This window comes from Malassezia vespertilionis, chromosome 1 (genome assembly GCF_029542925.1).
Source record: "Malassezia vespertilionis chromosome 1, complete sequence".
Lineage (NCBI taxonomy): Eukaryota > Fungi > Basidiomycota > Malasseziomycetes > Malasseziales > Malasseziaceae > Malassezia > Malassezia vespertilionis.
The window spans coordinates 1,117,790-1,143,959 of NC_079247.1; the positions used below are offsets into that span (position 1 = coordinate 1,117,790).

Consider the following 26,170-nt stretch of genomic DNA (forward strand, 5'->3'; position numbering starts at 1 on the left):
GGGCCCATGGCTCTCCACCATGGGAAAGAAAAAGGGGAACAAGAAAGAGGAGGACGATCCTTTCGCAGACTTGGGCGAAAACATTGCGCAGAACAATGCTGAGTATGCGCCCAATGATGCAGAAGATGCTGTAGATGACGACAGCAAAATGTACGCACACGCTAAAGCTTATCGCAGCAACGAAGCCGAGCTGATGGGCGCTGAGGATGCCAAAGACGATGCCAAAGACGATGCCAAAGCTGTGGCGGATGATATACCGGAGCCATCAAAGGTGTGTATACTGGCTCAGAGCTCACAGCAGCTATTGACAAAGAAGGAGAAAGAGCGGCTCAAGAAGGAAAAGGAAAAGGCAAAGAAGAAGGCGCAAGCGCAAACTAAGAAGACCGCGGAGGACGTCTCGCATGCTCCGGCGCCAAGTGACCAGCAGGCGACTCCTGCTGCACCCGCGGAAGACGAGCAGGAGAGTGACGATGGCGACACTGCTGCATCCGCTGCGGATAAGAAGAAGAAGAAGAAGAAGAAGAAGGTTGCTGAGCCTCCTGCAGCACCCAAGAAGGCGCCTTCAGCCGCTGTGGCTGCACTCCAGGCCCGCATTGCCGCGCAGAAAAAGGCAGACGAAGAGGCGCGTGCGGCCGAGGAGGAAGAACGCAAGCGTATCGAGGAACAGGAGCGAAAGGAGCGCGAAGAAGAAGAGCTGAAGGAGAATGAACGACTGCGTCGCAAGGAGAAGGAGAAGGCAAAGCGCGAGCAGCTCAAGCGCGAGGGCAAACTGCTCACACCGAAACAAAAGGCCGAGCAGAAGGCTGCAGAGGCGCGTAAAGCGGCATTGCTTGCCAGCGGGAACATTACGGTGGCTGGTATGAGTGACGCGGGCACGGGCGAAAAACGGTCTGGGCGCGTAGTCTATGATAAGAAGAAGAGGAAAGGAGCACCGAAACCTGCTGAGCCCAAGGATGCTAAGGAGACGCCCCAGGAGGAGCCCAAGGAGGAGCTCAAGGAGGAGCCCAAGGAGGAGCCCAAGGAGGAGCCCAAGGAGGAGCCCAAGGAGGAGCCCAAGGAGGAGCCCAAGGAGCTTCAGCACACAGAAGAATTTCAAGACGATGTCAAAGACGATTGGGACGCAGAGTCAGACCAAGAGTCTGAGCCCTCGCAGCCGCCAAAGAATGCATCTGTGCCAGAAAACGTCGACGATGGCTCCGACGACGGCTCCGACGACGGCTCCGACGACGGCTCCGATGATCACGATGAGCTTACCAGCACCCAGCGCCAGGCCGCAGAACGCCGCGCCACAGCCGAAAAACAACGCAAAGACCGCATGGAGACTGCGCTGGCCGCACGTAGCAAAGACAACCTTCGCAGCCCCATTTGCTGTATCTTGGGCCACGTCGATACCGGCAAGACGAAGCTGCTAGACAAGGTGCGCCAAACCAACGTGCAGGATGGCGAAGCAGGTGGTATCACACAGCAAATCGGCGCCACGTATTTCCCTATTGATGCGCTGAAAGAAAAAACCTTGGTCCTGAACAATAGCGACTTTGACTACAAGGTCCCTGGCCTGCTCATCATCGATACGCCCGGTCACGAATCGTTTACCAACCTTCGTTCGCGCGGCTCGTCCTTGTGCAATATTGCCATTCTTGTCGTGGATATCATGCACGGTCTCGAACCGCAGACGCTGGAGAGTATCCGTCTGTTGCGCGACCGAAAGACGCCGTTCATTGTTGCGCTGAACAAGGTGGACCGTTTGTACGACTGGAAAGCCACGCCGAACAATGCATTCCAAGCGAGTCTCGCGCAGCAAAGCAAGAGCACGCAGAGCGAGTTTATGGAGCGTTTGGAAAAAACTAAACTGGCATTTGCCGAGCAAGGCCTTAATGCCGAGCTTTACTACAACAACAAAAATTTGGGCCGCTACGTCTCCCTCGTACCGACCAGTGCGCATACGGGTGAAGGTGTGCCGGACATGCTCCAACTGCTCGTCTCGCTCACCCAGGACCGTATGAGCGACAGTCTCATGTATCTTACCGAGCTGGAGTGCACGGTACTGGAAGTCAAGGTCCTTGAAGGTCTTGGCACCACGATTGACGTTGTGCTTTCCAACGGTATTCTCCACGAGGGCGACAAGATTGTCGTTACTGGGCTTAACGGCCCGATTGTGACACAAATCCGTGCGCTGCTCACGCCCCAGCCGATGAAGGAACTGCGTGTAAAGGGCGCGTATGTGCACCACAAAGAAGTCAAGGCCGCGTTGGGTGTCAAGATCAGTGCGCCTGATCTGGACAAGGCCGTCGCTGGCTCGCGCCTGCTGGTCTGCCAGCCCGGCGACGACGAAGAGACGTTGAAGGAAGAGGTGATGAGCGATCTGACCTCTTTGCTCAACTCGGTAGACAAGTCGGGCCGCGGCGTCTGTGTCCAGGCGTCCACGCTTGGCTCGCTGGAAGCACTGCTCGAGTTCTTGAAGCAGTCCAAGATCCCCGTCTCTGGCATTAACATCGGCCCTGTTTACAAGAAAGATGTCATGCGCTGTGCCACGATGCTGGAAAAAGCAAAGGAACTTGCGTGCATTTTGTGTTTCGATGTGCCTGTGGACAAGGAGGCCGATCGTCTTGCCGGGGAACTCGGTGTGCGTCTCTTTACAGCCGACATTATCTACCATCTGTTCGACAGCTTCACAAAGTACAGCACAGAGATTGCCGAGTCGAAGAAGAAGGATGCTGCAGTTATGGCTGTGTGGCCTTGCCGCCTGCACACCATTGCCGCCTTTGCAAAACGCGATCCTATTATCCTTGGGTGCGACATTTTGGACGGTTCGCTCCGTATCGGCACGCCGCTCTGTGTGGTCCATTCGGATCCAACTACGAAGAAGAAGGAAGTAGTTTCTATCGGCCGCGTCACTTCTCTCGAGATTAATCACAAGCCACGCGATGTTGTGCAAAAGAAGGACGTAGGCGCAGGTGTTGCTGTCCGGATTGAGCCCAGCCTCAACGAGGCGCCCAAGATGTTTGGCCGTCACTTGGACGAGAAGGACGAAATCTACTCACTAATCAGTCGCCAATCCATTGATGCGCTCAAGTATGTATTCTATATATGACCACTGACCACCAGGGGACATTTTTGGGACACCGTCTCGATTGAGGAAAAGCGCTTAATCAAGAACCTCAAGCAGCTGCTCGACATTCCGTAATATGGAGGCGGATTTTGCCGAGACGCCACCACATTGGCGCGTTGACAGGCGTCTTAGTAAGCCGTAAAAAGCGTAGTATGCGCGCTCGTAGCGTTTGAGTCATTCTTCCGCCGTTTTTTGTGCACCGCAAACCAGCACATTATGTGGACGTTGTCGGCGCACATGCCGTCACGGCTTCTAACTACCGCAGTAGGATACACGCTAAGCAGTGGGTGTGCGCGTGCTGCTGCGATCCCCGCGAAAAAGCTTGCATGGGAAGCGCTTCGGTATATGCACACGTCGCAACCTTCCGCACAGCCTTTTACGTCGCGTCCTGTGGGCGCAGTGCCCCAGGGAAGCGAGGGCATCGACCGCTGGCGTCGATTTATTCCCGAGACGCCGAAAGCGGACGTAAAAAAAGTGCTTCTAGTTGGCTCCGGCGGCTTGAGCATCGGCCAGGCCGGCGAGTTTGACTACAGTGGATCGCAAGCCATCAAGGCGCTGCGTGAGAGCGGAATTGAAACGGTACTGATTAACCCCAACATTGCTACTATACAGACCTCGCACGAGCTTGCTTCGCAGGTGTACTTTCTTCCCATTTCGCCCGACTACGTTGCGTATGTGCTGGAGAAGGAACGCCCCGATGGTGTGTTCCTCACCTTTGGCGGCCAAAGCGCATTGAACTGCGGTGTGAAACTGGACGAAATGGGCGTGTTTGAGCGGCTGGGCGTTCAAGTGCTGGGCTCGCAGGTCGAGGTACTTCGTGTCTGCGAAGATCGTGACTTGTTTGTGCAAGCGCTGGACGAGATTAATATTCCCGTCGCCCGCAGTGAGGCGGTCTCGACCGTGCCAGAGGCACTGCGTGCCGCTGGCGAGATTGGTTATCCGGTCATTGTGCGTGCCGCGTATGCGCTCGGCGGACTCGGCTCTGGTTTTGCCGACGACGAGGAAGAACTTCGCGACTTGAGTGCGCGGTCATTGAGTCTTAGCCCCCAGATTTTGGTAGAAAAAAGTCTGCGTGGATGGAAAGAGAGCGAGTATGAAGTGCTGCGTGACCAGCAGGACAATGCCATCATTTGCTGCAACATGGAAAACTTTGACCCCCTTGGTATCCACACCGGCGACTCGATTGTCGTCGCACCTTCACAAACGCTGTCCGACGACAACTACCACATGCTCCGCAGCGCGGCGCTCAAGGTGATTCGCCACCTCGGCATCGTCGGCGAATGCAACATTCAGTACGCACTCGACCCCGACAGCCGCGAATATCGTGTAATTGAAGTGAATCCCCGTCTAAGCCGTTCAAGTGCTCTTGCTTCCAAGGCTACTGGTTACCCATTGGCTTACACTGCCGCAAAGCTTGCGCTTGGCCACACGCTCCCTGAACTGCCCAATGCAGTTACCAAGACGACCACCGCGTGTTTTGAGCCTTCGCTCGACTACATTGTCACCAAGATCCCCAAGTGGGATCTCTCCAAGTTCCAGCATGTGAACCGCCAGACTGGCTCAAGTATGAAGAGCGTCGGCGAGGTGATGGCCATTGGCCGTACCTTTGAAGAGTCGTTGCAGAAAGCGGTGCGCCAAATTGCGCCCAACTACGACGGCTTTGATGTTTACGCACGCCCTGACGATGTAGATCATGCATTGGCTGTCCCGACAGACACGCGTCTGTTTGCGATTGCCTATGCCATGCTCGAGAAGAACTACTCGGTGGAACGGATCCACCAGCTGAGCAAGATTGACCGCTGGTTCCTCTTCAAGCTGGAAAACATTGCCAACACGCACCGCGAATTAAAAAAGCGCAGCGCACTTGCAGCCATCGATGACGCATTGATGCGCACTGCAAAGCAGCAAGGATTCTCGGATATACAAATTGCCAACTTGGTGGGAAGCACTGAACTGGAAGTGCGTGCGGCACGCAAAGCGATGAACATCCACCCCTGGGTGAAGCGTATTGACACGGTGGCTGCTGAATATCCTGCACAGACCAACTACTTGTACACAACGTACAACGCATCCTCGCATGATGTCGAGTTCGACGAACACGGCACCATGGTGTTGGGTTCCGGTGTATACCGCATTGGCTCCTCGGTTGAGTTTGACTGGTGTGCTGTTACGTGTGTGCGCAAGATCAAAGACCTGGGCAACAAGACCATCATGGTGAACTATAACCCCGAAACAGTGAGCACGGACTATGATGAGGCGAACCGACTCTACTTTGAAGAGCTCAGCTACGAACGTGTGATGGACATCTACGAAATGGAGGGCGCCGAAGGCGTAATTGTCTCGGTCGGCGGTCAGCTTCCGCAAAATATTGCGTTGCGTCTCCAAGAGTCTGATTTGAAGGTCTTGGGCACAGATCCCCGTAGCATCGACGCTGCCGAGGAGCGCCACAGGTTTTCGCAGATCCTCGACTCGATCGATGTGGACCAGCCGGCATGGGTAGAAGTGACAAACGTGGAAAAGGCCAAGAGTTTTGCCAACGAGGTCGGCTACCCTGTACTTGTGCGTCCAAGCTATGTGCTCTCTGGTGCTGCGATGAACGTGATTTGGGACGAGTCTATGCTGGAGGACAACCTCACCAAGGCTGCTGAGGTGAATACAAAGCACCCCGTTGTCCTCACCAAGTTTATCCCTAACGCACAGGAAATTGATGTCGACGCGGTGGCGCACCAAGGCAAGCTTTTGGTACATGCAGTGTCGGAACACGTGGAAAATGCTGGCATCCACTCTGGTGATGCCACGCTCGTCCTCCCTCCTTTCTCGCTCGTAGAGACAGACATGGCGCGCTTGAAGGACATCGCGGAGCGCGTCGCGAAAGCGTTTGACATTAGCGGGCCGTTTAACATGCAAATTATCCGGAAAGAGACGGAGAAGGGATTGGAATTAAAGGTGATCGAATGCAACCTTCGTGCAAGCCGCTCATTCCCTTTTGTGTCCAAAGTTCTCGGCGTCAACTTTATTGATATCGCAACGAGTGCAATTATGGGAACAAACGTGCCGGAACCAGTCGATTTGATGGCAATTCCCCGCGATCATGTCGCTGTCAAGGTACCCCAGTTCTCCTGGACGCGTCTTGGAGGCGCGGATCCTTTCCTGGGCGTCGAAATGGCGAGCACTGGTGAGGTTGCGTCGTTTGGTAGGGATCTCCACGAGGCGTACTGGGCTTCTATTGCATCCACCACTGGATTCCGCGTGCCGCAGGCTCGCAAAGGTGTGCTTTTGGGCGGTGATATTAGCAAGCCGGAGCTGACCACGATTTCCAAGAAACTGTACAACTTGGGCTTCAAGCTATACTGCTCGAATACTGGTGTGGAAGCGTTTTTGAACGAAATCCCACACGTATCTGCAAAACGTATCTGGTTCCCATTGAAGGACAAAAGGAAGCTGCGCGAGGTGTTTGATGAATACGAGATCCAATTCGTCGTCAACCTTGCCAACAAACGCGCTGAAAATACGCTCGACGAGGACTACGTGGCTCGTCGTAACGCCGTCGACTTTGGCTTGCCGCTCTTTAATGAGCCGAAGACGGCATTGCTTTTTGCCGAGACGCTTGAAAAGAGGATGCCTTATGGCGCCCTGCTCCCTTACGAGGAAGACAATATCCCATCCGAAGTCCACTCATGGAGTTCGTATGTACCAGAGTCTCTTAAATAATGTAGTTGTTTGCTAGACGGCAAAAAGATGGGTGGTTCAACGCGTACAAAAAAAAGTGGATGCGCAAAAAAGCAAAATGTGGAGAATGTGGGAATTGAACCCACGGCCTCATGCAATCAAACTAGTGCTAAGCAAGCGCTCTACCACTGAGCTAATTCCCCAGTCAGCTACTAAAGCGTTCCTGCCGGCGCACTGTAACTGTGTGCGGTACGCCAACGCAGTGTGCTACTCTCTGGGCCGAGTCTTTTCAATGTCATCTGTAATTAGAGCGTGCATACAACTTACCAAGAATGTCATTAAAACACCATTCCACAGCATCTGCAGACCAATAATGATCACAATGCTATAGTGAGATAATGCAATGCCCAGTACGTACCTCAGCCCCAGGTTGAATCTTGATCCGGATCAAATTCGCTTGGTGTTCGTACTTGTCAAAATGCTCGAGCAATGGCTCCGTAAGCACTAATCTGTCTGCACCTCCGCCAAACAAGGCAGCCGGTGGAAATCGCTCATCGTACCATTGGGTATCTTGCGCAAACAAGCATCCACGCTCGGCAAACCCATTCTTCCCAGCCCACCAAAACATGGAAGCCGACGAAGTTGGTTGCGGAGTGAAGCGAAACATTTTGCCTTTCCTGCGCAAAAGCCAATTTGTATCTGTCCATTCAAATAGGTACGCTGCGTGTGAGAGGGACGTTGAAACGCACCAAACATTTGGTATCCTAGCGCCGCATACGGCGTAGCAGGTGTCCAGTCGTAAGAAACTAGCGGTTAGTCGTGCGACAAACACGCACATTTCATAAGAGGTATAAAATCACAAACGCCAAATAGTCTGCGCCATGCAAGCCAATCCAGCTTGGAGAGATACTTCAATGGGAATTTTTTCGTGAGGGGCCCACTGTATACGGCAGGCGCCAGTGCCGCAAAATACGAAATGCGGTCTGCCAATGCAGGCACAAACCACCGCGAAAGAGCGAGGAACATGATAGCATTCCCTTGTGAATGTCCAATGTATGCAATCTTGTCGTGTTCCGTTTTGTGCCGCACAAAATCCACCATGGCGGGAAGATCGTACAATGCCAAATCGTGGATATTATAGTCCCAAAATGCAGGAGAATAGCGGGAATGGGTCCTGTGTCCCATATCGAACGCAGCTCGATTGTTGCCCATGTATACTTGGTATCCTTTCGCTGCCAGCCAAAATGCTAAACTGCGCTCCTCCGAAGTCACAAAAGACCCTGACGACTGGAAAAGACCATGCATAATTAGCACAGGGAACCCTTTGCCGGGCCCATTCTTGGCCGTGTCCGTTTTGCATTCCACTCTGTGCATGCACAAATAGTATCCATCCTGCGTCTCTGCCTGCTCATCAACGATGAAAAACCCGCAGTTTTCTGCGTAGTACTGAGTATTTTTTACAAGCTCTTCGCTGCGCCACCGCTCCGGGTTGTCCCACAACGGTTTTGGGCGTTGTTTCGACAGCAGCATATCGGGTATTGCGTGTATAAACCGGGAACAAAGCCCCATCGCAACCGTCGCAACCAAAATGACCGACGAGATCAAAACGGCCGTGGTTTGATTAATCAAAAACGATAGAGAAATAAACGCATACTCGCGCCTGCTTTCTGTACATTGGCGTGCTGGATCCGGCATATCGTTGATCAGCGGCATGGTCTCCGAGTCGTTAAATGTATTGGGCACATGCCTATAAATGGACGTCATTTCCAACTCCTCGCTCTCCACAGAGTCGACGCGTACGACGCGCATGCTCAGCGACGAGTTTGGGCGTGAAATCGAATCCCTGCTTGCATTGAGCAGAGTGTTGCGTATGGTGCTTTCTGTATCAGCCATCTCCTCACAACCATTTTGAAGGGGGCGCAAGGATGCACGAGTGCCCATGGACGAAGAAAACAGCGTTTAAATCACGCGTTTTTGAAGCAGGGCATGTGGAGATGCCTAGGAATGTCAAGTATACAAATAGGATGCCTGCACTATGGAGGTAAACGTAAAGAAAAAGGTGCTGCGATCACTGTCGCTTCTTCTCCTGTGTAACATTGGTGCTCGAGGACCCGAGCTTGTCCGGCACTTGGGTAGAGCTGATCATCGAAACGCCGACCGTGGTGAAAAAAAGCAAGAATACGGCAATTCCAATACTAAGCACAGTCTCTGTGCTAAACACCTGGTACCGCTCAAAGAATTTGGCAGGTGGCTGGAACGGTGCACTGCGTGGTGGTTCGCCGGGCTGTGCCTGTCGTGCCTCCATGCTGCGCCTGGCTAGGCCGGGAGCTGCTGCGCTGACAATCACGACGTGCTCGGGGTATGCATTTTCCAGATCAGCAAGCTGTGCGGCAATCTCTGATTGGGATGCCTGCAAGTCAGACGCGACCACGGAATAGAGTGTACGAGCATCAGCGTCCGTGTCGCCCAAGTCTGTGCTTGTGCGCCACGGAGCGCCGCTGACACTGCTGCAAAATGAGAGTACCGCGGCTTTGAGCGTGTCTGATACAGTCTTAGTTTCCTGGTCGACTTCTTGAAACGCGATCTGGTAAGGAGTCAGCAGCACGCGCTTCTGCAGCGCGTCCGACCCCCGACCGCCCAGCGAAGCAAACGTGGTGTGGTCCAAATCGTCGACTTGGACGTGCACAATAGCGTCGAGATCACATAGTTCAGGCGTGCCGTTCGGTCCGCTATGGTGCGTCATCCGCTTGACAATGTGCTCTGCCGAGACTGCTGGGCTACGCTCCGCGAGTGCCTCTGCAGACGGCGCGCGGAGCACATTCTTCGACGCCCGAGGCGACATGAATGCCATCAGCGGCTCATTGGACGCATGCACGAGTGCGGGCGCGCAAAGCAGCGCACATGGAATTGCCCATATGAATTTATGCATCTTGGAGGAGAACCGCAAGCGTGGTGCGGGAGATGTATGACTAACCGACACCTGCACGTGCAGTGAAGGCAGAGCCGAAACCCGCACGGTCGCTCTGCACCAACATGGCCTTGCGTACTGCTTTGCTGCGATTCAACAGGGTGTCCCGTGTAGCTTCCCATGCCCGTGCCCTAACTCCCCATGCCACGCGTTCTGTCGCAGTCGCCCAAAGTGCACCATTAGCGTTTGCACGTGCATTCAACACGTCCATCCGTGCGTGTGGCCAAGGCGAGTCGGACAGCGACTTAATTTCGAGCCTCGAGCAGGAGATCCTGTACGAGAAGGAGGCCACGCAGACTGATGAAACGGACGGCAATGCTTCTTCTTCTCATGCTTGGCTTGATGACTTCAAGAAGGACGGGATTTGGAGCATTGAGGATAAGTCGGGCTCTGACGAAATTGCCTTGACGCGCGACTTTGGCAACGAGCACATCCGCGTCCTCTTCAGCATTGGCGAAATTGACACGACGGACCCTGCGAATGAGATTGAGCAAGAGGATGCGGACTTGAGTGCGTCTGGTGAGCAGGAGTACGATGCGACGTTCCCCGTCCGCTGCGCGATTAGCATCACAAAGCGTGGCCATGGCTCGCTGAACATTGATGCCCAGGCGCAGGATAGCCAGTTTATGATTGAGAACGTTACATTCTATAAAGATGACGTACTTGCCACGGAGCTCACTGCCGAAGCCGACTGGAAGCGCCGTGGTCTGTACATGGGCCCGCAGTTCGAAACGCTGGACGAAAACGTACAGGCGCAGTTTGAGAGTTACTTGGCGGAGCGTGGTATTTCCACCAAGCTTGCCATGTTTATCCCCAACTTTGCTGAAAACAAGGAACAGCGCGAGTACTGCAGCTGGCTCGAGCATGTCAAGACGTTTGTAGCTGCGTAAGACGCTGGCGGTGCAGTGCGCGAGTGTATCGCTATGCTGCAACATTGTATAGTGATGCTCTACATCCATAGTGCTACATTGTGCATTGCAAAAAAACCCGGAGCCTTTTCCACTGCACGCTAAACCATTTTGTTGTACGGGTGCGGATCTCGCCGGAAGAGCGCTCTGCGGACCTTTGGAATGCACAGCAATACCACAGCAAGCACCACAAACATGACAATAAGCGGGTGCGAATTCATAGCGGTCGTCGCGTTAGAAGCACGTACAGAGCTCATGGTACGGTCCAGTACGGTGCCGTACGTGCTGCCTTGCAACTGCCCTTTGGTCGCTTGCTGGAGCCATTGGGTTGCGTGCAGAGTATCGAGCCATTCGCTCGCGTATGGTGTGTATACATACATGCGATGCTTTGCGGGATTGAGGTAGACGAGTTGCGGGGTTTGCTCCGCCTTGATACGAAACGCATCATGCAGCAGCGAAGGATATTTGCCTGCGTCGAGCCACACAAAACGTAGCGATTGCTCCAGCACGGTCTGGCTCTTGGCCGACCAGGCCGTCGCAAGCTCACGCATGGCCTGGATTTGTGCAGTGATCGTGGAAGCAGCCTTGTTTGAATTGGCCTCTCTTCCCAGCACGCCGATCACAAACGGCTTGTCGCCGCTCTGCAAGCTATCCTTGACGCTGACTCCCGTAACTTCCGAGAGAAGCGGATGGCCCTGCAAATCGATCCACGATGCAATTTCTTTTGGCGCGTGGTCCGACCCTGTTTGAAACGCCTTGGCAAGCGGAAGCACGGCAGCGGGGCGGTCGTAGCGGTGGTCCTTGAACACCAGGATGTGCGAGCCAACGCTCGTGTACCCTGCGCCGGTCTGGCCCAGCAGCGGCGCAAACTGACGAAGGAGCTCTACATCTGTGGAAAAGAGTAGCTGGAGCGGCCCTTTGGATGCATGCACGGCCAGCTCCACCGCGTCCTTCTCGCTTGCCGATACCGACGGTGCCTGCAAGTAGAGGAAGGAGACGGGCGAGCTGCGCATGACCTCTTGCATATTCGACAGCTGCACCTGTTTCAGCGGAGTGTATACATCCTTCTGCCCAAGCCATTTGAGCATCCCCGACTTTGTCCGCTCACCCGTGACGTAGCGGTCGGCGGTACCATTCCTATAGAGGCGCAAGGTGGGAAACCCTCTGATCTCGTACTTGTCGCACAAGTCGCTGTACGTCACGCAGTTTACGGCAAGGACGTTGAGCTGTCCTTGCACACTCGCAGCAACCTCTTCGTATGCGGCGGCCATGGCCTGGCAGTGCGGGCACCAAGGTGCATAGACTAGCGTGAGTATTTCACAATACGTACATTTCACAAACGAGGCGCCCTGTCCGCGGTCCTCGCCCAGGTACGTCTCGAGCGCCTTGGCATCCTGGATCGGCGCAGTGCCAAACTCAACAAGGCCCAAGACAGGCCCGTCGAAGCGGGCTTGGGCTGCGGGCTGCGGCGTCGCGCTCGCCTTTGCCAAAGCGCTTGGAGCAGCGGTGCCGGATGCGCCCGAGCTACTCACATTTCCTTCTTTCTTCTGCTTGTATGCCTGTGCAGCGGTGTCGATATAGGTGGAAAACGCTTCCAAAGACCTTTCCACGTCCACGTTTCCGTTCGTCTTTGACCCGTCCTCGTACAAAACAACCTGCGGGTAGGCTTCAATCCGCTCGCGATCGCAAAGGTCCATCGACACCATACAATTCACACGTGCCAGCGTAAAAGGCGCCGTGGAATCTTCGCGGTATCCGTCCTTGCTGACCTCCAACTTGGACCACATCTGCGCAAATTGGCGGCATGGGGTAGAGGAAGGCGTATAGAACTCGACAAGCCACGCGCCATGCGATGTCATAGTAAAGTTGGCATCAAGAAGTGTGCGCCCATCGGGAGTTCCCTCCACGGGTGCACATTCTGCATATGCCAGTAGCGCACATCCAAGCAGCGCCAGTCGCCGCCACATGCTTGCCCAACGCAAGCGTTGGCCTCCACAATCACCACTACACCACGTGGCACCGAGACGGAGGGGCGTGCGCCCCTCCGTCTTGGTGCGACGCACACAGATGGCCGACGTGGATGCGCGGATCGAGCTTGAGGCGCGGATCCGCGATGGGGCGCGCAGCATGCTCCATCAGCTGGACGTGGAAGGTACAGGCAGCGAGATGCTCAAAAGCCAAATTCTGCACGAGCTGCAGGTCGCAGAAAAGCAGCTCATCACGCTGCAAGCACGCAAAGATGCGCTGCAGCAAGACCTCGCGGAGCTAAAAGCAAGCGGCTATTTTCGCCCGCGCGCCGTGCGCGCAATTCGCGGGCTAGAAGATCTGAACCGCGCCGAGTCGCCGTTTTCTCTGCCGTATGTCGGCTCCGACGGCGAAACGTACGGGCGGGTAGTGCGCATGTCCAAGGTGCTTGTGCGCATCCTGTCTATACTTGGCGGGCAGCGGTCGATGCGTCAGGCAGAGAATGCGCCGCCAGTGCCGCCGCCGCGCGGCGCAGCCCAATCGCAGGCGCGGATCATGGCGTTTATGGTGCGTATGCTCCAGACCTACCCCAGACTGCGGCACGAGATATCCAACGACTCGTGCATTGTGCCCATCCTGACGGAAGCTGTTGCGCGCGGGAGCAACGACCATGTGCGTGGATACGCATGGCTCTTGCTGCGGTATATCTTGTGTGCCTCGGTGCTGGCCGAACCGCACGTGAATGTGCTGTCCCTGTTTCTGGGATGCGCGTTGCTGCGCGAAGACAAGCGCGGGTTCGAGCGCGAGCAAGCGCTCAAATTTGTGCGCACGCTGCTAAGCCTCTTGCCCGAGGCGCATGCGTTGGTCACACCTGGAATCGTGCGCATCCTCGTCGCGATTGCAGAGGCACCTGCAGACCCATTGCGACTGGCCGCGGTTGAGACGCTGGCCGAGCTGGCGCTCCTCGACACGCCGCTCGCAGCGTCCACGTCTGCCCTGCGCCCGATATGGCAGGCGATTTGTGTGGGGCCGCCGGCACGGTCCTGCGCGCTCGTGCAGTGCCTGCTTGGCCTGCTGGACAGGCCAGCGACGCGGCAGTATATCTGCCCTGGTATGGACCTTGAGGCTGCATTGGCCAGCTATGCGAGTAACAAGTCCGAGCACGACGTGTCCCAGTGCGTCGCACTGCAGCTCATTTTGTCGTGGCAAGGTTTTTCGTACCTGTGCATGAACGGCGGTGCTGCACTGCGCACGCTGCTCGATGCTCTTCGTCTTGGAAATGAGTCTGTGCGCGCCAGCATCCTCGAGCTGCTCCTTTCTCTCTTTCAGCCCGCTGTGCTCTCGGCGCGAGACGACCGCCCAAAGCGTACGCGGCCGCCGCCGATCCCATTGCTGCGCGTGCAGGACCAGTACCTTGGTCTTGTTTTGCAGATCATGCTGGACCATGGGCTGATGCCTGCACTTGTAGCGACAGTGCAGCATACGACATCTTTGCGCGATACCGCGGCCTACACGCTCGTACTGGTGCTTCGATTTGCGCGGCGGATCCTGCCCCGGGAGAGTGTTGCGCTCTTGGCATTCCCATCGCTGGTCCATGCGGCATGTCACGGCACCGACGACCAGCTCTCTGCCAAGATGGCGCTCCTGTCCATTGATGCCATGGACGCACGGCTGCCAAAAGAAGCGACAGACGGTGCACCGCCCGATCCTTGTTTCGACGTTGGGCTAGACGATCTGCAATTCCGCGCAATGATCCGCGACTCGAGCGTGACGCGCGAGTACACTACATGGAACTTGGAGGTGATGTGTGAGCTCCTGGGCGGCCCGCTGCAAAGCGCGAAGCGGTTCGAGGAGGCGGCACAATCCACCAAGTTTATCCGCCGCCTCTTGTCTTTCTTTCGCCCGTCCCACCAGCAGTACGTATCGCTGCGTAACTCGGAAGCGAATAAGAAATGGACGGCGCTTGGCATTCAACTTTTCCGCGTCTTGCTGATGCATGCAGAAGGGAGAAGCATGCTGATGGAAGACGCGTTCCTGGTCGAGCTGCGCGACGCATTCGATCAGCTCGTGCTCAACACGCCCGACGCCCTGTTCAACGAGCGCACAATGCACTCTACCATGATCGGCGGCTACTTTGACTTTCTCCAAATCATGTCGAGCACCGTGCAAGGCTTGGAATTGATGCATACCTCGCGCTTGTTTTCTCCCATGCTCCAACTCTGCAGCATGGCGGATCATGCCTGGGTAGTCGAGGCGCTTATCCTCGCGCTGGAGTACACCCACGACTCGCTCGCGCGTGTGGTTTTGGAGCGGGCGATGATTGCAGGGGCTGTACATGTGCGTTTGTCTGCCGGCGTGCGTCTGCGCGAATCGCTCTGGCTCGACGGGGCACCGCAGAAATGGGCGGTGAAGATGCTGCTGGCGCAACTGCACGACGTGGAACCGCAAGTGCGATTGCATGCGGCACAAATCGTGCTGCAGGCCTGTGTACACCCCACGATGCTCGCCTGCGTGCTTGCGCAGCAGCCGTTGTTGGACTTGCTGAGTGCCGAAGAAGATACCTTGTTCTTGCGCGCGCTTTCGCACCCCGCCAGCTTTGCACGGCTGTACCGCTCAGGGTACGTACAGCGGCAAACCCACGCTTGGTTTGCGCGGTACAACGCCGAGTATGTGGAACAGGCACAGGAAGCGCTGCGCGCTACTTTTTCCGGCGACCCTGTGCCGCTCCCGCCGCACCTGTACGGCGAGCTGACGGCGACAGAAGAAGGGTGCGCCTACCTGCGCCAAATAGGCCATATCGAGTTGATGGTGCGACAGCTACAGGGAGAGGATGCCGACTTGGAAAAAGAGCATGCGCTCAAGAGTTGTATTTGGGTTTTGGGCCACGCAGGGAGCAACGATGACGGACTTGAGCTTTTATTGGAGTACGATGCAGTTCAGCTTCTTGCGGCGCGCGCGAAAACAGCGACAACAGTGAGTCTCAAAGCAACGTGTTTTTACGCCATGGGACTCCTCGCGAAATCCAGCCAAAGCGCGCCGATTCTTGCACGGTACGACTGGACGGTCGTCCAAGGCCGCGATTCGGCAACTGCGCTTCCGTGCGATGCTGCGCAGTTTGTAGCACTTCCTGCCAGTGCCGAACCCTCCAGCGAGCGTGCAGAATACCTCGCAGCCTCGACAGATTCCGACGAGGCGCGGATCGTGGCACTGCTCTCCAGTCTCGGGAATTCGATTGTCGCGCAGAATACATGGCATGCGCTCACGAAACTGCGCGCAAAATACCCCGCCCAATTCCAGCGACCCGCATTGCTGTGCCGTGCACTGTCCTTGATGGACAGCTTCCCTATGCAGCTCGGCGTGCGACGCCAGATTTGGAGTTTGTTTGACCAGATGGAGATCGCGCCTACGCTCGCAAAAGAACTGGCCAAACTTCGCGCCGATCTCCTCGTCTCGCGCCACGAACAGGACGCGGAGCCGCAAAGGAGACACCAAGGGCAGCCAGCGTGCAAGCAGCCAACCTACATGTACGTCCATCCTGTATGGCCGCTGCACCGCAAATCAATCTCGCCTGAGCCAGCGCAGGAGGCAGAGGCGGATGCGTGGACGCAGCACATTACTACGTTTGCACAGCACTGTACATAACTAGGCAGCTACATGAGATTATGTTCGATCCCCTGGCTAAGTAACGATACGGAGCGCAAAGTATCACCTTCCGGCACAACCACGAAGCGCAGTACCTCGAACGGATCCAGTTTGCTTCTCCGAATCGAGGTGAAGTATACAGTCGCGACTCCTTTTGGGCCCTGCACCTGGAAACTCATGTCTACTTTGCCTTTTAGCGGATTCACCTAGCGTAAGACACCGTTGAAACGTACAATTCCTTCGATCCATGGGTCCCCGAAACTTGCGCGTTTTAGGTTCACGGGCTCGCCAAGCAGCGCGTGCACTTCCGGTGCATCCTTTACTCGGTGCGAGACCATGCGCAGCACCGAGGAGCCAACGCGCTCTTTATTGTTCAAGTATGCCGAGAATATGTACCAAAATGCGGCCATCGACAGGCCTGCAAGAATAAAGTACGGCTTGTAGTTCTTTCGTGAGAAAACGGCGCGATCAACGTACGGGAAGCTGAGGTATGGGAAACTTGACCTTTGTGACGTGCGGATCCCACCGGCCTGGCTGAGCAGAATAGGCACGCTGCGGAACACGCAATGGAGCACGCGCAGTTCCCATGGTGGGTGTGCGCATCGCGCGCGGGAAAAGCGAGTGCCAATTCCTGCTGGCCATCGTGTTGGACATACGGCCTGAGCGCAGCAACGCGGACATCGTGCCACGTGGTAAGAGACGAAGGCGCACTTGTGCTTACGGCAAATAGCACCAAGCCTAGGATACCTATAAAGGGGCGCCAGAGGCGATGACTTTCTATATACAAGTCATTGTGTCCGAATTACAAAAGCGAAAGCAACATAGTTACCGGGAGAGACAAGTAAACGCTTAAATGAAAATGGCGCCGGCAGCGACAGCCACGGCGGCGGCGAGCGTCGCCATGGTCGGCACAAGAGAAACAGCACCATTGCTGCCACTATCCGTGTTGTTCTCGTCATTTCCTTGCTTGTCTGCACCGTTTCCAGATCCAGAGCCAGAGCCAGAGCCAGAGCCCGCCTTGGAGCTGGCGCTCTCCTGGGGAGTAGGCTTGGAAGTGGTAGGGACAATCGACTTGATGCCGTTCGCAATGCTTGGAGCAACCTTGCAGTTCGAGGAGCTGGGGAGGGACTGCGCGGCGGAAGGAGTCTTGGCCTTTTTGTTGCCGTTCGTATACGAGTGAGACTGGCCCTCTTCGTCGGTAAACACACCGGTCGCGTATTGCTGGAAAGACGAAGTCTGGCCGTCCATGACATAGATACCAGGGGGGTACGCAGGGTCGGCATCGCAAGTGTCGAATGAGTCAGGCGCATAGTTACCGGGCATGACCCAGTTGCAGCCGACCCTGTCGAGAGTGTGTTCACACTCCGTCCCCGGCGGCGCCTGGTCCGAGCCAGCGATACACACACGGAAGCACATAATGTTGTAGCCGACATAGTTCATCCATTCCTCGTAGAACTCGTCCTTGCCACTAATGTTGGAGGTGACGTTACCGCCGACGGGGTTACCCTTGTTCGTCGCACCGTGGGGGTCGAGCTCGCCACCAGTGTCGCCCGGAGCAAAGTTAATCTTGGTAAAGTCGCCCAGAGCCATGACCTGGACGTAGAGCGGTGTCTTGACAAAGTGAGCAGCAGTGACAGTACCGTCGGGGATCACACGAGCATCGTTACGAGGCTTGGTGCAGTAAGCCACCACCTCAGCCTCGACATCGCCGAGGGGCTTGGAGTTGTCTTTGGGGCCAAATGTGCACCAGTCATCCACAGAGTTGATCGAGGCGAGACGCGACTCGGACTTTTGGTTGATCGGGGTGTCGAGCTTGGGCTTGGCAGGGTTGGTCTTGCCGTTCTGGTTGACGGCAAGCACACCGGGGTAGTTCTGTGTGGGGCTACCGAACTGGAAAGGACCCGAGCTCGAGTCCAAAGCAGGCGACTTCTTCTTGCCGCCAGCTGAGCCGGCAGTGCCAGACTCCGAATCAGCGCTCGAGGAGGCAGAAGAGGAGGCCGAGTTCGAGGAGCTCGAATCGGAAGAAGACTTTGAGGACGAACCGCCAGTAGCGCTAGAATCGGAAGCGTCAGAGGCAGCAGTAGAGTCGGCAGCAGAGCTGGCCTGGCGCGCAAGCAAGTTGCGCTGCGCCAGCTGGCCGCGGTCTGGCCTGTAAACAATAGCCTGGGTAGGCAGCACAGCGAGAGAGACGACAGCAAGTAAGGCCACGACTTGACGGATGGGAATAATCATTCTATCCTTAAAAACGTAGGGTAGGCCACGGGAGTAATAGTGTTTGCAAGGAAAGAGTGCGCGTGTTGTGCCCCTTGTGCCTCGTTCGACTCAGCGTACGGTATGGGCTGTGTTTCAACCTGAGTGCATATTCACGTGCAGTTTTAAGTGTTAGTCCAATCAACAGAGTCACGCTACCCATTGATCGTGCAGGGAGAGTCTACAGCATTGCGTCACGTGCCATTGACTTGCGCTCGTCGGCGAGACGCACGATTTGCTGCGCGAAATGGTGGTGCGTATTCGTTTGGCGCGGCATGGGACGAGAAACAATCCGTTTTATCACCTGGTAGCCATCCAGAACACCAAGGCAAGGAATGCAAGGCCTATTGAAAAGCTGGGCGAGTACGACCCAATCCCCCGTCCGCTGCGCCAGCCGATCGTGAGCCCACGCTCCGAAGATCGGCCGGGGTTTAACGGCCAAGTTATCTCGCCGGGGATTGCAACCAACATCCCGCGAGAGAAGCGCATAGAGTGGAACGAGGGACGGATCAAATACTGGCTCGATAACGGCGCACAGCCGAGTAAGTCAGCGGCGCGTCTCTTGGACAGGGTACGTGAACTAGTGTGGCATACGAATGACTACAGGCAGGGCTGATTCCCTTAGAGAAACGCGACCAGTACAAGGGCATCTATCCGCGCACGCAGTCTGCGCGACCTGTGCTTCCGGCCGGCGTGCACGATCCACACACTGCGTAGCTGCTGCGCCGGGCTCGTGCAGCCCTTGGCGCCGCGCCAACGCTTGGCAAAACGGGAGACGTGCATCGGCGTACAAAGGAATACATGCATGGGTATATTCATTACCTGCCCTTACAAAAGCAGTGCGACGGCACTGGCATCTGTTGTTAGTAAGCATATACCAAATACAGCGCTTGCGCATACGTACCTTATCTCGCCCCTCGGCCGTTCTCCTCGGCATGTTCTGGGAACGGCATGCCCATTTGTGCCATCATCTCGGGCGGCGGCATAGGAAAGGGGAAGCCAGGCATGGCACCGCCCATGGGCATCGGCATCGGCATATCTGGCCCTGGCATGGCTTGCATAAAGGATTGCATCATGCTAGGATCAAACGGCGGCATGGGCGGTCCGCCAGCTGCGATCCACGGCGGCATATCTGGGCCGCCCTGCATAGCAGCCATTTGGGCCATCATTGCCATGAATTCAGGGGGCGGCACGGGCGGTACCATAGTCTCTGTAGCAGGCAAGGGCGACGTTGATCGCGCGGGGAATGGCGCAATTTCCGTACCGGTCGTCATGGAGGCCGGCGGCGGCGCCATGCTAGCAAACGATAAAACAATTTCCTCTGGCTCCTCTGGCGTGGGGGGAATCGCTGCAGCGGTAGGATAGACGGCTTCCTCGACCGCATGCTCGCGCTCTTCTTGCGCTTCCTTGGTATCGCTTTCCGAACCGCGCTCGGGCAGAGGCCCAGAGGGGGGGTCGGGCAGGTATGGTTCTACTGGGGTGTACCAGTCAATCTGCTCATCCATTTCGGCGTGTGCCTGGCGGAAAGCGCCGCCTTCTTCCATATCCAGCGCACCGACACCTTTTGCGCCATGGTACATTTCGTCGTCGTACACAGCTGGCTCGATGAGCTTGATCGATACAAGCGCCATTCCATCGTGGTCCTTCCAGTGCACAGCCTTTTTGCGTTTCCGCTGGACCTGCGCGTGTGCAGAGGCTTCCGGTTTGGCGTGGCTCATGGGCGCTTGCGGCTGGTCGATCAAGGACATGAAACTCGCAAGGTCTTTAGAGGCGTTGTTGTTCGTCTTGGCTGCCGTGCGAGTGTTGCGCTTCGGCTCCAAAGCCGCGGTGGTTCGTGCGACCGGCGCTTTGGCAGGCACATCGTGAATTTGCGGCGAGCTTCGCCGCTCTGTCGCTGCAGAAGCACGCGCGTTGGTCGACGAGGACAATAGGGTGTTTGGGGGGCGTGCCGCTTGTGCAGACGTACTTTTAGGCCGCTTTGCGGTGTCCGTAGTGGGTGCAGAAGCAGCAACCCGTTTTGTAGATGTGGGTGGCGTTGCGGCGCGCTGCGGCGCGGGCGGCGACGGCCTGACCGACACCAGCGCGCTCCATTTATCCTTGATTGCGTCTGCGAGCGACCTAGCTTGCTCACTCCGTGCTCTTTTTTGCGTGCCGGTGATAAGCTTTCCCAGCCCGATGTGGTCCTTCAAATGCTCCAGCTGAATAGGCAATACTTGGAGCAACTCCAATACCGGGACGAGCACGTCTTTGAACCGCTCGCTCTGGTCCTCTACCTCGGCTTTCCGCGGCGGTGTGGCATCGCTGAGCCATGCGGCGAGGATCGCCCGCCCTCGAATGTCTTGCGCAAAGCTCGTAAAGTACGCTGGCGTGCCGAATCGGCGCATGAGCTGGACGACTGTGAGTCGCTCATCTGGGGTCGTGGGATGCAGTACGAGTGGATCGACGGGAGAGGAGTTGCTGAGGAGCGTAATGAGCGCGCCCGCAGCCTGCATGGGGCTCTGTTCGATCAGGCTTTTCGAGATAAGTAGCGATGCACTCCGTGTGATGTTGGGATGGGATGCATGCGTGAACAAGCTGGACGGATTGTCCGCAGGAGGCCGAGGCGCATCGCCCTGGATAGCATCGGTCGATACTGGAATAGTCGGCGTAGCAAACTGCGCAGACGGCGGCTGCGAACCGTGCAGCTGGGCAGCATCTGCAGTATGCGCCGTATCCGCTCTACGTCTGTATGTTAGCAGCTGAAAAACACAACGACATGCACATGCCTGCATGCCGCACAACAATACGTGGCGAGGGGGCATGCACGGGCTGCACTTTGCCTCGCACCCATCGCCATGGTTTGTGCGGTACATGCCGTCCATGCGCACGTATGTAGTCTACGCACTCTTGTGACACGGTCGTCATCGCTCCAGCACAGGACAAGTCCCGAGGTAAATTTCAATATGCAGCAATAGTACACTAGTGTGCAATAGCGCCTGATAGGCACTCAGACAATGTTCGTAATCCAAGATCACCCGCAGAGTACCAGCACCTCCAGAACAAAGAAGCGATCCCTGAATATCTACTAGGGCGACGAACTATGACAAGCGAGTGCACGCTCCAGTGCAATCAATCAAGTAATACTCACGACGTATTGACGTAACGATACCGCACACGCGCTGGTGTGCCGTTGTACCGTGGCGGAGTGTCGAGGCAAACATGCTGGGGACAGCACAGTTTTTCCCGCAAGTCACGTGGTACATGGCAACCGGACTGGACCGCTACGCCCGACGCGCCGCGAATTGTATGTGGTGGAAGGGAGCGCACTTGGTGCCAATATGGCATGCGTGATAGAAGCGATACGCGCGCTACTGAGAGCATCTGTTCAACCACGTTTCTGCCTTTTGCACCCCCGCCACGCCACGCTCGCACTACGCTCGGTTCCGCGCACAAGCCATGTCCGATAGCGACACACGTATGTGCTAGCCCTTCTATTGCAGACCCCATAGCCCATGTACAAGCTGGGAAACGTGCGTAGAGCATGCCGCGCGCCTACAAAGTGCCACACGCTAAAATGCATGTCCTCCACTTTTGGGTCCGCCGTGCGTCTTTCCTTGTTGACGGGCGCGGCCTTTATATCCACTATGCCATTGAGTGCATGGCCCGCGCAGCTTTGCACCGTGTGTGCACTGCGCAGCTTTTCATATAAGTCCTTCACTTATGGTGCGCGCACCATAACCACAGCACCTCCTCGTCACAGGAAAAAGAAATTAGAGCACCGCGTGCAGTATAACTACGATATATTTGCACCAGTTCCCCCAGAGGAACACTATACGTTGCCCTTGGTAACTGCAGAGCACCTCGCACAGTCAAGGACGCGGCCGCATTCTGTGCGTATGCTGACGAGGGACTTTATCTACGACAGCCTGTACAACCCATACTACGGCTACTTTAGTAGGCAAGCTGCCCTCCTTCCTCACCGCGCGCTCCCAGTATCGTCCACATGTGCACCATTACAGCCGGAGTTCGACTTTCGTGCCATCAAGAACGAGACCGAGTTTATGCGTGTAGTCCAGCAGCGGTACATGGAATTCGAGAAACGATTCGAAGAGGCGCGGCTGAAGCGCGACAAGAACGCACATAAAGACGGCCCCTCTTTGCAGGAGCGCATCGATGCGATTGTCAAGGAAGAAAAACGGACGTCGTGGGGAAGTGCAGAGATTCTCGATCTCGCGCGCGAGAAAGGGCGTCTGCTGGAACTGCAGAGCACGAATAGTATGTCCGAGGCTGAGGTCGATGCCATGGCCGCCGGCCAGGTATGGCACACGCCGACACAGCTTTTTAGTCCGTACTATGGACGCGCACTTGCAAGGTACCTTGTCGCGGAGTACAAGCTGCATCTCTTCCCGCACCACGACCTTATCTTGTACGAGCTCGGCGGGGGTGCAGGTACGCTGTCGTGCGATATTCTGGACTACATCGAAGAGGTCGAGCCCGATGTCTACGCGCAGACTTGCTACGTGATTGTAGAGATTAGCGAGCGCCTTGCCACGCAGCAGCGCGAGAGACTTGCGCGGCATATCGTAAATGGTGTCGTGGAGATTGTGCACCGCGACTTTTTACAGTGGGACCAACATGTACCGGAGCCGTGCTTTGTTGTTGCGTTGGAGGTGTTGGACAACCTGGCACACGATGTGGTGCGCTATTCCACCGCAAATCTAGCGGCGTACCAGGGGCTCGTCTCGATTGACCACACGGGCGACTTTCACGAGCTGTGGGAGCCGGTGTCGGACCCGCTCATCCAGCGGTACTTGCGCATCCGCTCGTCCGTGCGCCCGACACTCTTGCCGCCAGGTGCGCCAGCACACTTGAACTACCTGCCAGAGTCAATGCGCGCCATTCTGCACGAGCATTTGCCTCTGTACCCGAACCTGACGCCGCCGCATTATATTCCCACGGGCGCGCTGCAGATGATGGACGTGCTCAAAAAGCACTTTCCTTTGCACCGCCTCGTTCTCTCTGATTTCTCGTCCCTCCCCGACGCGATCGAGGGCGTGAATGGCCCTGTCGTGCAGACGCGACACAAGGGGACCATGATCCCGGTGACGACCTACTGCGTCCTGCAGGGGTTCTTTGATATCTTCTTTCCTACCAACTTTGACGATCTGCGGGATGTGTATCTCCGCGTCATGGCCTCGCCACCGGCAGACCTTGCTACTGACGAGAAGCCCAGCGAAGCGGCTGCTTCTACGTCCCATAACACCTCCGGCTATTTCACGCCGACATACCCACCCCCATTCGCACAGGCGGACGGCTACGAAAACTATGCACTCTCCCCTGCGCGCCTGTTCAGCGCCGAGGTCATTCCGCCTCCACTGCTTTCCGCGTCAAGAGAGGCGCGTATTGTCACACATGCCGAGTTCTTGACGAGGTATGCCGAAGTAGGTCAGACCCAGCTGCGCGACGGTACCAATCCGCTCCTGTCTTGGTACCAAAATGCCTGCTGGTTTCTTACGTAGCTGTGGAGAATTGGGCCACATTTAGCAAATCGGCAATGTCCCGATCGACTCGTCTCGCTTCCTTTGCCGCTGCAACGATGGTCGAAGCAAAGGCTGCGCGCCCATCCACAACCGGACGGATTACCGTTTGTATTGGTATTTGTACGTATTGAACAGGTGACATTAATCACAGTGCTATTTGCACATGCGGCATACTCGACGTATGAGAGTAGGTTGTGTTTATCCCTGCTGACGCCAGTTCTCTCGCAGGGCAAGTCGCTCGATCAAGGCACCGCATCTACCAAATACGAGACGTCGGCCATTCCATGGGACGTACGTGTTTTTTATGAGTAGCTCACTCTACAGGTCACACTCGAGACGCTCTTTGCGTTTGCCGTCCTCGCTGCAGGATGTGCTTTGACGACGCCGTTGCTTCGGGAAATTGCGTGGACGACGGAGCTCAGCGCAGAGTACGTACCACAGCCCTCTCACACATAGCACAAACGACCGGATCCAGGCGCGGCCCAACTTCGCCAATGTGCACCACCGCGGCTCGAAGTTGTTTGGCACAATAGAGAGCTAAGGAGCCAGATGTACATATTGTGAATGGAAAAAACCATCGTTTTACGAACTACTGCGCAGACCTTATAGGAAAAGAAACAATTTTCCACCGCATACAACTGTCCGTAGGCGCTTAGAAGCACTTCCTGTGCACGATCGACGGACCGGCTTCGTCGTACTCCTGCTTGGAGATCCACATCTGCTGGAAGGTGGAGAGCGAGGCAAGGATGGAACCACCGATCCAGACAGAGTACTTGCGCTCGGGAGGAGCAACGATCTTGACCTTCATGCTGCTCGGGGCGAGCGCGGTGATCTCTTTCTGCATGCGGTCAGAGATACCGGGGTACATAGTAGTGCCACCCGACATGACAATGTTGCCGTAGAGGTCCTTGCGGATGTCCAGATCACACTTCATGATCGAGTTGTACGTAGTCTCGTGGATACCGGCAGCCTCAAGACCAAGGAAGCTCGGCTGGAAGAGGGCCTCGGGGCAGCGGAAGCGCTCGTTGCCAATGGTGATCACCTGTCCGTCGGGCAGCTCGTAGCTCTTCTCGAGCGCAGAGCTCTGCGCGGCGGTGAGCATCTCCTGTTCAAAGTCGAGCGCGACGTAGCAAAGCTTCTCCTTGATGTCGCGCACGATCTCACGCTCGGCCGTGGTCGTGAAGGGGTAGCCACGCTCCATGAGGATCTTGACGAGGTGGTCAGTAAGGTCGCGTCCGGCAAGGTCGAGACGCAAAATGGCGTGGGGAAGAGAGTAACCCTCGTAGATGGGCACAGTGTGGGTAACACCGTCACCAGAATCGAGCACGATACCCGTGGTACGACCAGACGCGTACAGAGAAAGCACTGCCTGGATAGAGACGTAGAATGCGGGCGCGTTAAAGGTTTCGAACATGATCTGCGTCATTTTCTCACGGTTGGCCTTGGGGTTCAGCGGCGCCTCGGTAAGCAGGACGGGGTGCTCCTCCGGTGCCACACGCAGCTCGTTGTAGAAGGTGTGGTGCCAGATCTTCTCCATATCATCCCAGTTGGTCACGATACCGTGCTCGATGGGGTACTTCAACGTGAGAATACCACGCTTGGACTGGGCCTCGTCACCGACATAGGAGTCTTTCTGGCCCATGCCTACCATCACACCGGTGTGACGTGGACGACCGACGATGGAGGGAAACACAGCGCGGGGTGCATCGTCACCGGCAAAACCGGCCTTGCACATACCCGAACCATTGTCAATAACAAGCTGTGTCGCGTTAGCCAAGTTCCTCGCGCGTAGGGCGCATTGCAATACATACAGCAGCAACCTCGTCTGTTTACCGTAACATGCACATTGCGGACAATGAGAGCAGCGTGGTCAGTACGCAATTCTTATAAAGGTGCAAATGTGCACAGTACGTACCTTCCATGGTGATTGAAGTTATCCAACGTACGCGCAAACAACAGCGGAGCGACTACGTCGCACAATGTATTCAACGTGGTGGGTATGCAGAGTTTGGCCAATCAGAATGTACACCGAACTATCGAAAGCTCATCCCGCGTGCCGGCGTGGTGCCTACTGGCCAGCTGGCCCGCCTGCCGCCGCCACCGCCACATACGCCAGTAGGTCGCGGTGCAGTTGCTTCGG

At 56.2% G+C, this 26,170-nt stretch overlaps 13 protein-coding genes and 1 non-coding gene across 14 annotated transcripts; 6 read left to right on the forward strand and 8 right to left on the reverse strand.

Moving 5' to 3' along the window:
* Positions 1–19: 19 nt before the first annotated feature.
* On the forward strand, positions 20–3,091 carry FUN12 (eukaryotic translation initiation factor 5B; the record flags this gene model as incomplete). The annotated part of the gene is made up of 1 exon (XM_056205490.1): positions 20–3,091. One exon carries the CDS (start codon positions 20–22, stop codon positions 3,089–3,091), a length of 3,072 nt encoding a protein of 1,023 aa, XP_056061465.1.
* Positions 3,092–3,346: 255 nt separating this feature from the next.
* On the forward strand, positions 3,347–6,820 carry CPA2 (carbamoyl-phosphate synthase (glutamine-hydrolyzing); the record flags this gene model as incomplete). Its single annotated transcript, XM_056205491.1, has 1 exon — positions 3,347–6,820. One exon carries the CDS (start codon positions 3,347–3,349, stop codon positions 6,818–6,820), a length of 3,474 nt encoding a protein of 1,157 aa, XP_056061466.1.
* Positions 6,821–6,899: 79 nt separating this feature from the next.
* Positions 6,900–6,981, reverse strand: MVES1_000635. The gene has a single exon. It is a non-coding gene; the product is annotated as a tRNA-Ala (tRNA).
* Positions 6,982–7,045: 64 nt separating this feature from the next.
* Positions 7,046–8,719, reverse strand: MVES1_000636 (uncharacterized protein; the record flags this gene model as incomplete). Its single annotated transcript, XM_056205492.1, has 5 exons — positions 7,046–7,077; positions 7,106–7,163; positions 7,197–7,498; positions 7,528–7,584; positions 7,615–8,719. 5 exons carry the CDS (start codon positions 8,717–8,719, stop codon positions 7,046–7,048), a joined length of 1,554 nt encoding a protein of 517 aa, XP_056061467.1.
* Positions 8,720–8,846: 127 nt separating this feature from the next.
* Positions 8,847–9,707, reverse strand: MVES1_000637 (uncharacterized protein; the record flags this gene model as incomplete). Its single annotated transcript, XM_056205493.1, has 1 exon — positions 8,847–9,707. The coding sequence occupies one exon, from the start codon at positions 9,705–9,707 to the stop codon at positions 8,847–8,849; it is 861 nt and encodes a 286-aa protein (XP_056061468.1).
* Positions 9,708–9,811: 104 nt separating this feature from the next.
* MAM33 (Mitochondrial acidic protein mam33) lies at positions 9,812–10,636 on the forward strand (the record flags this gene model as incomplete). The annotated part of the gene is made up of 1 exon (XM_056205494.1): positions 9,812–10,636. One exon carries the CDS (start codon positions 9,812–9,814, stop codon positions 10,634–10,636), a length of 825 nt encoding a protein of 274 aa, XP_056061469.1.
* Positions 10,637–10,755: 119 nt separating this feature from the next.
* MVES1_000639 (protein disulfide-isomerase) lies at positions 10,756–12,513 on the reverse strand (the record flags this gene model as incomplete). Its single annotated transcript, XM_056205495.1, has 2 exons — positions 10,756–11,957; positions 11,985–12,513. The coding sequence occupies 2 exons, from the start codon at positions 12,511–12,513 to the stop codon at positions 10,756–10,758; spliced, it is 1,731 nt and encodes a 576-aa protein (XP_056061470.1).
* Positions 12,514–12,721: 208 nt separating this feature from the next.
* On the forward strand, positions 12,722–16,261 carry MVES1_000640 (uncharacterized protein; the record flags this gene model as incomplete). The annotated part of the gene is made up of 1 exon (XM_056205496.1): positions 12,722–16,261. The coding sequence occupies one exon, from the start codon at positions 12,722–12,724 to the stop codon at positions 16,259–16,261; it is 3,540 nt and encodes a 1,179-aa protein (XP_056061471.1).
* A 206-nt stretch (positions 16,262–16,467) lies between these two features.
* COA1 (cytochrome oxidase assembly protein 1) lies at positions 16,468–16,864 on the reverse strand (the record flags this gene model as incomplete). Its single annotated transcript, XM_056205497.1, has 2 exons — positions 16,468–16,707; positions 16,739–16,864. The coding sequence occupies 2 exons, from the start codon at positions 16,862–16,864 to the stop codon at positions 16,468–16,470; spliced, it is 366 nt and encodes a 121-aa protein (XP_056061472.1).
* A 246-nt stretch (positions 16,865–17,110) lies between these two features.
* MVES1_000642 (uncharacterized protein) lies at positions 17,111–18,493 on the reverse strand (the record flags this gene model as incomplete). Its single annotated transcript, XM_056205498.1, has 1 exon — positions 17,111–18,493. One exon carries the CDS (start codon positions 18,491–18,493, stop codon positions 17,111–17,113), a length of 1,383 nt encoding a protein of 460 aa, XP_056061473.1.
* A 265-nt stretch (positions 18,494–18,758) lies between these two features.
* Positions 18,759–19,228, forward strand: MRPS16 (37S ribosomal protein S16, mitochondrial; the record flags this gene model as incomplete). The annotated part of the gene is made up of 2 exons (XM_056205499.1): positions 18,759–19,082; positions 19,118–19,228. 2 exons carry the CDS (start codon positions 18,759–18,761, stop codon positions 19,226–19,228), a joined length of 435 nt encoding a protein of 144 aa, XP_056061474.1.
* Positions 19,229–19,416: 188 nt separating this feature from the next.
* Positions 19,417–21,341, reverse strand: MVES1_000644 (uncharacterized protein; the record flags this gene model as incomplete). Its single annotated transcript, XM_056205500.1, has 2 exons — positions 19,417–21,227; positions 21,338–21,341. 2 exons carry the CDS (start codon positions 21,339–21,341, stop codon positions 19,417–19,419), a joined length of 1,815 nt encoding a protein of 604 aa, XP_056061475.1.
* A 793-nt stretch (positions 21,342–22,134) lies between these two features.
* On the forward strand, positions 22,135–24,009 carry MVES1_000645 (uncharacterized protein; the record flags this gene model as incomplete). Its single annotated transcript, XM_056205501.1, has 1 exon — positions 22,135–24,009. One exon carries the CDS (start codon positions 22,135–22,137, stop codon positions 24,007–24,009), a length of 1,875 nt encoding a protein of 624 aa, XP_056061476.1.
* A 673-nt stretch (positions 24,010–24,682) lies between these two features.
* Positions 24,683–25,952, reverse strand: ACT1 (actin; the record flags this gene model as incomplete). Its single annotated transcript, XM_056205502.1, has 3 exons — positions 24,683–25,789; positions 25,842–25,855; positions 25,946–25,952. The coding sequence occupies 3 exons, from the start codon at positions 25,950–25,952 to the stop codon at positions 24,683–24,685; spliced, it is 1,128 nt and encodes a 375-aa protein (XP_056061477.1).
* Positions 25,953–26,170: the final 218 nt, after the last annotated feature.